The following is a 14,527-nucleotide window of genomic DNA, read 5'->3' on the forward strand; positions in this document are numbered from 1 at the left end:
CAATTCCTAGCTTTACTGAAGCTTCAAATAAAAGAGAAACTGTCTTTTTCAACCTGTTTCAGACAGGTTGAAACTCTCCAGAGTTAATAATTTTTCACCCCCAAAAATTTCAAGAATTGGAACGCTGCTGACTCTAAAATTACAAAGGAAACTACGGGAAAGTGAGCACTTTTCCAACACAGAATTCTGTACCCAGCCAAACTATGAATTACAAGTCAGGGACCCAAGACTTTCAGACATGAGGACGTGCGCCTTCCTCAGGCAGCCACAGGAAGACGTGGTCCACTAAAAGCGAGAAGCAAGCAGAGAAATACCGTGTGCCGTTTGTGATTCTGGTCTTACAAAGAAGAAATGTAAACGTGTTCACACAAAAGCCTGTATGCAATTGTAGCTTTATTTATAATCACCAAAACCAGGAAACTCTCCAATGTCCTTCATCAGGTCAGTGGATAAACTATCATACCTGTGGATACACAACCCCGTGGATGAATCTCTCAAATAAACGCATTATGCTAAGTGAAAGGAACCAGACAGAAAAGCTGCTTGCTATAGGGTTCCATTTATCGGACATTCTGGAAACTGCAGGATGTAGGGACACTGTAGGGACAAAAAACAGCAGGGGTTGTCTGGAACAGAGGTTCGGGGAGGGGACTGACTGTGAAGGGGCACTTGTGGAGTGAAGGGGCTATTTCGTATCAATTATGGTGGCAGTGTGTGGTGACAGTTACACCATCGTATACCTTTCTTACAAGTCCTTGAATCCAAGGAGGGTAAAATTTATTATAAGCAAATTATATAACCCCCCCCATAAACCTGAGTGAATAGTAACAGCCACCACGAATGTCACTCCAGCCATGAGGCCTCCCCGGCCACCTTTTTTCATGGCCGTGTTCCCTACCTATCGTGCTCAAGTTCTCCTCCCCACCCCCCTGCTGCTTTATAAAGCCCTTCACAGGGTCTCCAGGAACTGTTCTGTCATCTCTGGGCTGTTGTCCTTTTAGTTGGAAAGGAGCAGAATCATCTAACCTTTCCTCATGGAGCCCACTTTTCTGTCCTTCTGTCCTTCCAAGTTGTCAGCCATTCCATACTTCATCTTATTTTACTCTGAACACGTAAATTTTCAAGCACAGGTAATTTGCATGACAGAAAAAAAGGCTGTAACAATGAAATCAAAATTGCATTTACAGGGTTAACACACATCTTTCCCCACAGATAGCAGCGAATGCCTTGCTGATGACTGTAGCATAATCGCTGGGGGGACCCTCACGGGTTGGCACCCAGACTCGGCCGCCGTGTTATGGCGAAGAATCTTGGGAATCCTTGGAGACGTGAATAATATCCAGTCACCCAAGATCCATGCCAGAGTGTTTGGCTATCTCTATGAACTCTGGTACAAGCTAGCGAAGGTAAGTCCTGCCATCACCTTTTATTCTAATACGGGAACATTGCCTTATCACTTGACATAAAAACTGTGTTGCACGTAACTTCTGATCAGAAGTTTAGATGTTTAGACAAAGTACGTTTGACGATCCAAGAATAAATAATAATACTTATAGTTTGGTCATTTTATAAATGCCTAAGAGTTATTTCGTTTAATGTGCAAGTAGACTGTTACTATAGGATATTAAAGAATGGGATATTATACACTAGTTTTAGTTACTCTCTTTATCAAGTGATACTGGTTTTATTGTACAAAATTGGAAGAATGTAGAAAAATGCTAAGAAGACAATCTCACCATCCACAGAGAAAACCAATATTAATATATAATCTTATTTCTGTGGATAAACATATTTTTATAAAAGAACTGTCTTAGAGTCCATACAATTTTCATTCTAGTTTTTTGTTTTTGTTTACAACATACATTTTCCCCATGCTAGTACTTTTTTTTTTTTTTCCCAAAAACACAGTTCGTGTTTATACAGTATAACCTGTGAAACCATTCCTTATCATTTGGAGTTCAGGGAGGCCTCTCCAGGCATTAAGATTGAAGGAAAAACAATGCCCTTGTTTTGTATTAGATCTAAAACCACCACACAGTTCAAAAAGGCAGTAGACCTCGTGATAAAAGAAACACTTGTAAATGTTGTAGCTTTTCACTCAACTTATAGAAATTTAATTGGGAGCAGCTGTTTGACCATGGAGCACGTTTCTGAAGTATCATTGGGATAAACTGTGTGTTGCCTTCCCTAAAAGTCTCCTCTTTGTGAATTAGATACGGGATAACCTAGCAATAAGCCTGGATAACCAGTCTTCTCCGTCTCCTCCCGCCTTGATCCCACCCCTCAGAATGTTTGCATCATGGCTCTTTAAGGCAAGTGAACATGTGTTTATTCCTTTATTGTAATTTCCTCTTCCTTCCTAAATTGAGTTTAAAAAATGTAATTGCCCAAGACTGCATGTTTTGAGGACAGGCTGGATCTCACTCCAGCCAGCACATCCCACATCTCCATAAACAACTTTATGGAAAACTGAAAAGTAAGTGAATGGACAAAATGCATCTGCATCTGGAGTTGATTAAATCTCTAAACGTCTCCTTGGCAGGCGACAACGCTGCCCGATGCATATAAGGAAGGCAAACTCCAAGCCTACAAGCTGATCTGCGCCATGATGACCCGACGCCAGGACGTGCTGCCCAACTCGGACTTCCTGGTGCATTTTTACCTCGTCATGCACCTGGGACTAACCAGCGAGGACCAGGTATCTGGGACTCCACCATCGCGGTGGCCTGTCGTTCGGAAAGTGCATGTCACTCTTTGCAGGTGAAATTGGGGTTTATGAAAGTACCTCCGAAATGTTGAAATCCTCATTAGTTCCGCGTCTTCTACACCCAGCAGCACCAGCGGCCTTTCAGAAATGTAAGTCTGACTTGTCTCACCGGAGCTGCTTCTCCCCACTGACTCTGCATTTCACCAGCCAAATTTGAATTTTACCCCTTGGCCTGTCCAGTTATGTATCATTTAACGTCTGCCTGTTGTCAGCCTCAAAAATACTTATCTCACCCACTTTTTGTTGGGGTTCTACATTAGCTATTGTATGAAGAAAATGATTTTGGTCATTTAAAAATGTTCGAAAGCTACTGTCTTAGGAGTTAGGATGTTTTTGTGAACAACCTCACCTATAGATTAGGGATCCTGACATCTCTTGATAAGGAGTCTCTCAAAGAAATGTGATTGGTAGTTAAGTTGAAACAGAAGGGCCAAAGGAGCCACTAGCAATCAGCCTGTAGCCCTCGGCCTTCCTCCCTCTGGAAGTCCCCTGGTGGTGGGCAGAGGACCTGGACCCGCAGGAACACTGACTTTTGACTTGCTGTCTGAATATCAAGCAGGCAAGTGAAGAGGTTGATTTGTGAAGCCTGAGGTTATTCTGGACACTATCTGGAGGATGGATTTAGAGATGTGACAGTAGTGGGGTAGAGTAGGAGGCTGGGCCTGGAGGTTAATTAGGAAGTGATTAAACAAATATAGATTTTTTTTTTAAATGGCGAGAACTAAGATGGTAGCACTGGAGATGGGAAGAAGGAAAGGGAAAGGTTTAAGAGGTTTGAAGGCATTTAATTTTATCACTAAGTCTTCTTGACTGATTAGAGATTTGAGGAGTGTTTCAGAATTTACCCTTTAAATTGTAGATACTTACCAGTGAACTTGAATCATTTGTGAACTACCAAGTAGCCATCCTTTCTGTCTTTATTTGATGCTTTGAATATATGATGCAGACACACGGACCTTTTGATACATGGAAGAGGTCATTCTTTGGATTTGCCAGCCTTACCTTGGGCCCTGTTTAAAACTCTTGTAAAATATTCCCTGATAAACACTTCAAGCTTCAGTCACTGAACTTTTCTTCTGAAGTAATAGCCATTCTGTCCTACTGAGTTGTCTCTGTCATATTCGCTCCAATTCCAGCAGTGTGCAATGGACATCTGTAGAGCAGAGACTGGACTTAGATGCACAGGCTCGTTTATTTCCTAAACAAATGTAGAAATAGAGACACATAAGTAGACCTGTTTGTACTCCTTGCTCAGATATTTTGCAGCCATCATTGCGGACGGAAGCATGTTTTACAGAATGATGCAACTCAGGGCATGTGGAAGATTAAGGGGTAGAAATAGGGAAGAGAATTAACTCACAGATAATAATGAGATCCCTCAGTGACAGAACCAAGAGAGGAAGGTTTAGTTAACAACGCTGTACTTTAAAGCAGTATTTTGCTAAGATTTGCAGGAAAAACTTCTACTTGGAAATGATAATCAACTGTAGAATCTTCTTATTTAATAAAAACAAATTTGAAGTCAGAATTGGGAGATTGGGATTGACATACAGTAATATGTATAATAGATAACTAATAAGAACCTGCTGTATAAAAAATAAATTAAATTAAATTTAAAAAAAAATTAGAAGTCAGCTGTAAGCAGTATTTCTAGAATGAGCTTTCCAGAAACTCACATAAGGAGGTGTGTTTAGAATCCTCTTTCTATTTTAAATTGTGTTGTAGTGAAAATGAAACAATAAAATGAGATGAAATCTGTATAACATTTGAGTACCCAAAACATTATTTCAAAAATGGGATTTTGGGACATCCCTGGCAGTCCACTGGTTAAGATTTCGCCTTCCAATGCAGGGGGTGCGGGTTTGATCCCTGGTTGGGGAGCTAAGATCCCACATGCCTCATGGCCAAAAACCCAAAACTTAGAAAAAACAGAAGCAATATTGTAACAAATTAAATAAAGACCTAAACAAATTTTTTTTTAAAAAATGGGATTTTACAGTGTAGAAAAAGGAGTTTTCAAATTTTATACTTAAAATAATTTTCACGTTTAATGTATCCCTTATTTTTGGTTAAGTTTGATCTTTTGTAGTTCACTGTAAAATGTGTCAATCTTAAATGATGGCCCATTGCTAGCAGTAATCCCAACATTCAGACTTCTAAGAGAAAACGGGGATATCATAAATCTCTATTTTCTAATCAGCCTACTGTTTCGACCATTAGAAGCTTGAGTTGTTATGCGTTTCATAGAATTGACTGTTTTGCTTTAACCTTAACAATTATTGGTATATGTTTTAGAAGCCCTGACTGTCTGCCAAACAGAACTACTCTAAATAAACTTTATTCCTTTGCCAGAAGAAAATTACACAGAAGGCTTTCTAATGAAAGAAACTTTTCTCATTTAAGTAAGAAATGTCTCCGGTAATTAGTTTAACTTTTGGTCCACATGTCTAAACAGGTCATGGTGGTTGCTCCAGAACTTACATGACTTCTGGAAACACATGTTATATTAATTATAAGAAAAGAAAGCATTTGCTCTAGAGAATAGAGTTAAATTCAATGTTTTAGTTGACGCACTGTGCACCTGCAACTCGGACCATCTCAGGGCTGTTTCCATCTTGTGAGAGTTTTCAAAGAGCTACACTTCTACGTAGTCTGGCACTAAAAGCCTTCGTTCCTGCAGAGAGAACCTTGTTAAAATGTTCCTTATTTTTTAATAAGTAATAGCAAATCATTTTTAGATTTTTAATATTTATAATTTTGTCTTCCAACAAAATCCAAAGTGAATTTCCTCCTTTGGCCTCTGGGTGGCACCCTTGTCTGCAGGACTCTCGGCTGCCTGGTTCATGGACCACACTGAGCCTTAGAACCGCTGGGAGACCCAGCGCTGTGGGAGCTCGGTGCTGTGGCCTGGCCGCTTTACAGATGCTTTCGTAGATCTGAGAGTAGCAAAATCATGCCAGTGGTGACTAATAAAGTGTTGAATTAGAAGTAAGATCTAAAATGTGAAATATCTTTATTCCAAACGTAAGAGTGCTCATAGTAATTGAAGATTTCTTCTCGTTAAAAGAAAAAAATTGTAAAACAGGTATGATTGTGTTGTGTTACAATCATATAAAATCACAATTTCATCTAATATAATAGCAAATTAATTATTTAAATAAATACAGTCATTTCTATATTTTAGAAAGTAATAATACGTGTAGCAAACAGCCAGAATTCAAAATGTAGCATATTCCAAACCAACTGTTCTCAATGTTGCTTGGACCAGTTTTTTTTGTTTTGTTTTGTTTTGTTTTTTGCGGTACGTGGGCCCCTCACTGTTGTGGCCTCTCCCGTTGCGGAGCACAGGCTCCGGACGCGCAGGCTCAGCGGCCATGGCTCACTGGCCCAGCCGCTCCGTGGCATGTGGGATCTTCCCGGACCGGGGCACGAACCCGTGTCCCCTGCATCGGCAGGCAGACTCTCAACCACTGCGCCACCAGGGAAGCCCGATCGGACCAGTTTTAGCTATTCCAGTCACTCAACAATGTCATAGATAAAACAGGGGCCTTACCGAGTAGTATTTCCCACAGTACGTGTACAGTGGAAGTTTACAGTTTATTAGTATGATTGAGAAAACGCTTTGAAATGGCTTTATTCTTCCTTGACTGTGAACTTTTAAAAATTTCATTCTGTTACTGATTTAGAAAATATTTAGGATCATAAAAACTTTCGGAAATAACTATAAATTATGAATAAGATTCAGGATGATGTGCAGGACTGCCCAGACTGCCTGTGAAGGGGTCTTCCAGCTGGCTTCATTCTGTCCTGCTGCTTTGTGTCTGGGGGGGGACTGGGCAGGGGGGTGCACGGAGGGTCTTAATTTCCCCAGCACCCCAGCGCCAGACTGTGTGCTGGGAACTCATGATGTTGTCCCATCAATTCTTCTCTGCAGTTCAGTTAGATAAATATCACAACCTGCTGTATAAATAGCTAAGGCTCAAAAGGTATTGAGGACGTCTGCCCAGTGCCACACATGAAAAGGGCTGTGAGAATTCACAGGCAGCCCGGCTTATTCCACACGGTCTGCCTTGCCCACTGACTCACACCAAACAGATAAGCTCACCCGACTCACATTGTGCAAACAAACAGGCCCTGGTCGTATTCCTTCTCCTTCTTGTCTCCGCTGGGCTTTGGCCTCCGTCCTGCCCCACCTCCGAATCCTCCTTACCAGACTTTCCTCCCACCCCAGCCTGCAAACACCTTCCCCAGTGGCCCGCCCGGCTCCCCACTGCCTTCTGCTTCTCTTCCAAAGCTGTTCCCGGTTTCTCCTAATATTTAAGCAGCTTTTTCACCTCAGTCTCCCCCAAAATATTTGGACATGAAAGGATTTGGATTTATTAAATACAGGTCCTATTAATTTCATCGTTATTTAAAACATATGGAGAGATCAATATGTGTGAAATGGAAAAGGACAGCTGAGGAAAGAAATTTTATTTTTATGTTTCTGAGAACATATATCAAAGACTGGAAAGTTTTCTTTGCTTAAAATAAGTAAACTATTTTTTAACAATGACTTACAGATTTAATGTCTTAATGCGATTTGTCTGTTAAATACATCAAAGTTAAATTCACTTTTAAGTGCAAAGTTTACATCAATGCAAAATTATTGTTGCAAATTTGCATATAGAAATTTTGGGAAATGTGGGTCTATGTCGTTTTCATCTATGATGTTGTATTATCGTGACTTGCAACAAACCAAAAAGCACGAGGCCTCTCTCAGGTGGGGAAATAGGTTTTGTTCCACCCCGAGGTGACCATCCAGCTACAGGCTTGAGCCCTCACCACGTGAAGTCATGATAATGTCAGGTGACGGTTAAGAGCGTGGGCTTCCAGAGATAAACCCATGCACCTATGGTCAACTAATCTATGACAAAGGAGGCAAGGATATAGAATGGAGAAAAGACAGTCTCTTCAATAAATGGTGCTGGGAAAACTGGACAGCTACATGTAAAAGAATGAAATTAGAACACTCCCTAACACCATACACAAAAATAAACTCAAAATGGATTAGAGACCTAAATGTAAGACAACACTATAAAACTCTTAGAGGAAAACATAGGAAGAACACTCTTTGACATAAATCACAGCAAGATCTTTTTTGATCCACCTTCTAGAGAAATGGAAATAAAAACAAAAATAAACAAATGGGACCTATTGAAACTTAAAAGCTTTTGCAAAGCAAAGGAAACTACAAACAAGACGAAAAGACAATCCTCAGAAAGGGAGAAAATATTTGCAAACAAATCAACGGACAAAGGATTAATCTCCAAAATATATAAACAGCTCATGCAGCTCAACATTAAAAAAAAAAAAAAACCCAATCCAAAAAATGGGCAGAAGACCTAAATAGACATTTCTCCAAAGAAGACATACAGATGGCCAAGAAGCACATGAAAAGCTGCTCAACATCACTAATTATTAGAGAAATGCAAATCAAGACTACAATGAGGTATCACCTCACACCAGCTAGAATGGGCATCATCAGAAAATCTACAAACAACAAATGCAGGAGGGGGTGTGGAGAAAAGGGAACCCTCTTGCCCTGTTGGTGGGAATGAAAATTGATACAGCCACTATGGAGAACAGTATGGAGGTTCCTTAAAAAACTAAAAATAGAATTACCATGTGACCCAGCAATCCCACTCCTGGGCATATACCCAGAGAAAACCATAATTCAGAAAGACACATGCACCCCAATGTTCATCGCAGCACTATTTACAATAGCCAGGCCATGGAAGCAACCTAAATGCCCATCAACAGATGAATGGATGAAGAAGATGTGGTACATATATACAATGGAATATTACTCAGCCATAAAAAGGAACGAAATTGGGTCATTTGTAGAGACTTGGATGGACCTAGAGACTGTCATACAGAGTGACGTAAATCAGAAAGAGAAAAACAAATGTCGTATACTAACGCATATATGTGGAATCTAGAAAAATGGTACAGATGAACCGGTTTGCAGGTCAGAAATAGAAACACAGGTGTAGAGAACAAATGTATGGACACCAAGGGGGGAAAGTGACAGGGGGGTGGTGGTGTGATGAATTGGGAGATTGGGATTGACATATGTATAAAATGGATAACTAATAAGAACCTGCTCTTTAAAAATAAATAAATAAAAATTTTTTTAAACAAAAAGAGCCTGGGCTTTGAGCCTTTCTGAGCACCAGGCTTGGTGTCCCTCTGATGAGCCAGGTGATCTGACCTCACTGTGCCTGGGCTCCCTTATCTGCAAATGTAGGTAATTAGAGTGCCGCCTTGGAGGGCCGTCGGGAGGCTTTGAGGGGGCAGAGCGTGTAACGCACTCAGTTCAGGGCCTGGATGCGACAGCGCTCAGTGAGCACAAGCCCTCGCAGTGACACTGAGGACAGGGATGGGACAGCAGCCCCTCGACCAACCAAGCCCGTTTTATTTTTCCGATATCTTAGGGTGTTGATGTTTTTCCCCTTCCCCATATATTTTCTTACTTTTAAACATAATAATTTGAGTAAAATAATGTAACTAGGCATCGTGGAATCTCAGACCATGGGGAGAAGTAACCCCTCCCCCTGCCATGGGTCAGACACAAGGAATGACATCTCCAGTTACCCTTTTGTGACTCGGTTGTTTCTTGTGTGTCCTTGGCTGTTGGCTCCGCTTCCACCTGCTCCCCGCCCTAGGCAGCGTGCCCTCTGTGGGATGGATGCTGGAAAGCTGGACCCTTGCGGCCCAGTCGACATCCAGCCAGGTTCCGGCCCAGCAGGGGCCCCGGTGTGGCTCTGGACAGCGGGCGGGGGCGGGACAGTTGTGCTGGGGCTGCTGCTCGGGCACCTGTGTCACTGGCAGCTGAGACCCCGTGGGAACCACTCCCGGTGGCTGGGTGCCTGGCTGTGCAGGGTTCCCGAGTGGGTCCTCCAGCATCCTGTGAACCCTCTAACACCCTGGTAGAAACCCCCCTCATCTCAGTCTCAGTGAGGGGAATCTGTCGTCTGCAAGTAAGGACCTGGCTTTACCAGTGATGCCCTGCGAGGCACCGGTGGTACGGGTTCCACACAGCTCCATGTTTCAGGCGCTAAAGGCACTTGCAGCATTTCTTGTTTTCCCCTTTAATTTGTTTTGTAGCCAAGAATATTTAACTTGTTTTAGGAACATTTTGCTTTCACTCAACTTTACATTTCAATTCAACTTTTCATTCGACTTCATATTTTAATGAACCTTTTCCCCACCAATGTTAAAGAAAACATAATTCTAAACATCACGTATAGAGTGATATTCTATCACAGAAGTCAAAGTAGTTTGTGATTTTCTTAGCGGATGTTACAACCTCCTCTCATGAGGTATATGATGGAATAATATAATAATAAACATACATTTGTAAAAAGATCCCAAGGGGGCCCTCAGTGAGCATAAGACTCCGCGGTGAGCCATGAAAGCCAGGTGCAGGGGTGACACTCGTAAGTTGGCCATACCTGACTCTTTTAATAACCCCAGACAGCCTGTATCATGCAGTGATACGTAATAATTGCATCACCTTTTCTCAGACAGAGAGTTGTTCTTTGCTGGAAATTTAGATATAACTAGAACGATGTATGTTAGATATACATAAATTTATAAATATATTTAAGGCTAAACATAAATGAGCATTCAGCTTCAGAAAAAGTGAAGAATTACATGTCCGATTAAGGACCTGATTTGTCTCCTATCCAAGGAAATAATTCTAATACATCTCTGAAGTACTTCTGTACAGTGAATGATTTTTACCAAGGTTTGAATTCATGGGATTTTAATTCAATGCTAGCAGGACAAAGTGCATATTTATAAATTTAAAGGTCCAACTGATATTTAGAGGGTTAAATAATAACCTTAACGTGTATCAGTAGAGGAACTTTAGAAGTTTACCTTAAAAGCTTTACTGAAATACAATTTTTAAAAACTGTAGGGTTGTACAATGAGTAAAAAAAAGACTAATTCCAGGCCTTATTCCTAAGGTTTTTAAGAATGGGGAAATGTATATACCAAGACTTCAGGATATCCTATGGCTTCAGAATATATTCAACTTTGACTTTAATGGAGGACAAGCCTCGTACTGGCAACTCACAAACCTGGGCCCTAGATTCAGCTCTGTCCCCTGCCGGCCATGGGGACCTTGCCTGACCACAGGTGGTCAAGTGGATGAGATGGACTGGAGGACCTCGGAGGCCCTCTCTTGAGCATTATTGGGTCCTCTGATTTATTGTTAGGCATTTTATTGTTAGGGTCACATTGTCCTTTCCCAAATACGGTAAAAACTTGAATAATCTTTTCCTGTTGAATATTCTTCCCCACCCCAATAAAGATCTAGTCCAGTTCTGAGGGCATATCCAGTGGTATGAGACCCACAAATAATGAGTATCCGTGATATCCATCCACTTGTGAAAAGGGCCAAGTGAGTGACACACACTCACTGCAGGGAGGGAACTGTGCTCAACACCCCTCGAGCTCAGTCGGCTTGAAGGCAGCTCACAGGGGAGATGGGATTTGAGTAGGATTTTCAACGATGGTTAGGAGGACAAGAAGCAGGTGGGGTTTCACGGGCTGTGTTGGAGGAACGATGACCAGAGTGGTTTTGATTTAGTGCCACATACGTATCTGGACGCAATGCATGGACGAGGATCCAGGCAGCACTGGAGAGAGCCTTGGCTCAGGGCCACGTTCGTCCCACACATAACGGGGAGCTGAGCACAACACTCAGCACGACCAAAAAGCACGTGAAGAAGTTTAAGGCACAGTGGTTCTGTGGGACGGATTAGGGTCAGGAGAGAGTGATGGCAACAGGCATAGAAAGGGACCAGGTAACGCGGGCCCAACAAGGGTTTATGTGTGTGTGTGAATTTATTTATTTATGTGTGTGTATACCTGTCTGTGTGCATATATATATACTTGTGTACACGTGCGTTTTGTGTGTGGAATATCGTGGACCAGTGGGGTGTCGGACTGAGTGGTAAGTGGCCCGAGAAGACAAGGTCTCCTGACACTATTCTCATGATCTCTCAAAGCATACGTTGGTTCAGAAAGGCAAGGTGATGAATTGAGAAAAGGTGAGGGCAGGGTAGGACGGGACCCCCTCCTCAGCATGGACATCGCAGCACCAGGGCAGGCTCCACAGGTGTGTCAGGATACAGCCAGGGGTGTCCCCAAAGAATTCTCGCCTGTTGGGAAGTAGACATGTACGGGAAAGATTTCCAGGCACATTTTCTCTCCACGTAAGAGAACGTGTTTTCTAATCCTGTCGGAATTCAGATGGATGATGTGCAAACTGTAGATTTATTTACAGTTATTAAACTAGAACTTCTAAAAGTCTCAGTTATTTTGTGTTATGTTAGCCAGTTTTGCTACTGTTTGGTTTTGAAAGTAATTAGACACTTAAAAACAAACTCTTTTATTTTTCTAAAAATATAATTCCTATTAGTTTGAATTTACTTTAGTCAAATTAAATGATCTTTTATTGAAATAAGAGTTTACTGTAGCAATAAACAAACCTTTCAAGTTTGACTTAGGTTTGACGGAAGAAGACCGTATATAAGGATAGGCAGTGTATGTCAGTCCTCTCTTGACATGTATCGTTAAGTGAATAATAATTCTTATCATGTGCTTGTTGTACAAACTCAGAGTGATGAAATGTAGCCTGTATCATAGAGTTAGTCTTCTATCATCAAGTAACAACCACTGGTTCCTGAGTGTTTCCCCAGAAGGTTTCGTGAGAATGGACAAGCCATAGATTAGTCAAGTTTCATCAAAGAAGATTTTATTATAACTTTGTTCAGCTCTCAGTGGCCATGGAGACTTAAGATAGATGACTGCACCAAAATAACAGGCTGGAGAGCTTTTTCCTTCTCTTTCCAGTTGTAAAACCAGTAATTATTTTCATTAAGCTGCAGACCGAGCCCACTGACACCTAAGTAAGGAAAGTGGAAATATGTGAAAGGTAACAGATGGCGGAGGCTTCGGTTATGAGGGTAACACGTGTGCAGCGAACTTGTTCCACAGCTTTAAAAGGTGTAAGGTGATAGCATGGGGGGTGGCCCAGAGAGGAGAAGTCCACCGGAGAGGCGGACACTAGAGTTTTGTTTGATTTCCCTTTCGGAGCTGAAGATGTCAAGACTTTCTTTCAAGTAAATGCTATCAGTGAAGGATACGAGTTATCTCTATTTAGCCATCAGAGTCTAATAAGCACGTACTGCGTGAAATACATTAAATAAAAATGCAATATAATAGCAACGCAATATATGTGAAAAATTAAAAGATTTTATTCCTACTAAATACACTTACCATGTAATGTATAAGCTGGCCTGCATTTTTCAGCGGAGAAAACGTTCTTTGGCCCTGAGGTCTCTCTGGAAGAGACTCTGCTGTGGTCTCTTGCAGCCCAAGTCACCAGAATCTTCCTTCGGAGACTCTTCCCAGACAGAGTGGGCACTCCATCAATGTGTCAATTGACGGAGCGTCGAAGGACTAACAGGAGAGCTCCTTAACCCACATGCGTCCCGGGGAGGAGCGGTGACCGTGGCAGCCGAGCTGGACCTTTCGGTTGAGCTTTCGGCTCCGTCAATTTCAAAGCAGGCGTTGACCTTGCGCAGTGGGGAGCTCACCCACATTGATGGGAGAACAGTGATTCCTGAGATGCGTGGGGACTCCGGGGACATTGGGCGTGTCTGGAGACGTTCTGTTTGTCACAGTGGGCGGGGGCTGCACTGGCATCTAGTGGGTAGAGGCTGGGGATGTCATACACCCTAAGGCACCCAGGACCACAGCAGAGACTTCACAGCCTGAAGTGTCAGCAGTGCTGAGGTTGGGAAACCCTGTCCTCGAAGAGAAGTTGTTCAGGTGCCACGAGGCCCTGTGAATTAACCCACAAAGCTTGGCAGGCATCAGAGGATGAAAGGCAGCTCTCAGTGTAACCAAGGACGTGAAAGCACACGAAGGTTTAACCAGGGAGACTAAAGCAAGAGAGGCAAGTGTTTTAGGTTGAACTGTATGGAAATTGCCAACATGAGACTTTCTCCAAAAAGGGGGGTGCAGTTTCCTACGGTTGAGCTGGTAAAGTTCCCCATTTATTTAGTTTTTCATTAATTAATTAATTTATATTTGGCTGTGTTGGGTCTTCGTTGCGGTGCACGGGCTTCTCATTGCAGTGGCTTCTCGTTGCAAGCATGGGCTCTAGGCATGCAGGCTTCAGTAGTTGTGGCACGTGGGCTTCAGTAGTTGTGGCTCGCAGGCTTCAGTAGTTGTGGCTCGCAGGCTGTAGAGTGCAGGCTCAGTAGTTGCGGCGCACGGGCTTAGCTGCTTCATGGCATGTGGGATCTTCCCGGACCAGGGCTCGAACCTGTGTCCCCTGCCTTGGCAGATGGATTCTTAACCACTGTGCCATCAGGGAAGCCCCCCCATTTATTTTTTACTTTGAAGAAGTACAACATGGAGTGAGCCGATTAATTCAGAGTCAACGAAAAATATCTGCAATGTGTTTTGCCCAGAGCGCAGTCTGAATGAGGGGTGGCGCTGCAGGCGTGAGTGAAGGGGCTGGGGGCTCAGTGGGGTCCTCTGCTCACCCACGCAGGCCACCCGGGAGCCGACAGGGAACAGGTGACCAGAGCACAGACTGCGTGGCGCAGAGTCAGCCCGCAGGCACAGATGATCGCTCTCTCCAAATGTCTGGGGCCCCAGTTCAGTCAGGGCAGGTGGCCGATTTGGGGTTTG

General features: G+C 42.7%; 1 protein-coding gene across 1 annotated transcript in view; it reads left to right on the forward strand.

Annotated features, from left to right (window-relative positions):
- Nucleotides 1-14,527, forward strand: part of RALGAPA2 (Ral GTPase activating protein catalytic subunit alpha 2) — a 282,968-nt gene that overhangs the window by 126,420 nt on the left and 142,021 nt on the right. The window contains exons 21-23 of the mRNA XM_004270420.4: nucleotides 1,213-1,406; nucleotides 2,214-2,312; nucleotides 2,543-2,698. Of these exons, the coding sequence (XP_004270468.2) occupies nucleotides 1,213-1,406; nucleotides 2,214-2,312; nucleotides 2,543-2,698 (449 nt within the window). The remainder of the gene's footprint in view (nucleotides 1-1,212; nucleotides 1,407-2,213; nucleotides 2,313-2,542; nucleotides 2,699-14,527) is intronic.

This window comes from Orcinus orca, chromosome 16 (genome assembly GCF_937001465.1).
Source record: "Orcinus orca chromosome 16, mOrcOrc1.1, whole genome shotgun sequence".
Taxonomy (NCBI): Eukaryota; Metazoa; Chordata; class Mammalia; order Artiodactyla; family Delphinidae; genus Orcinus; species Orcinus orca.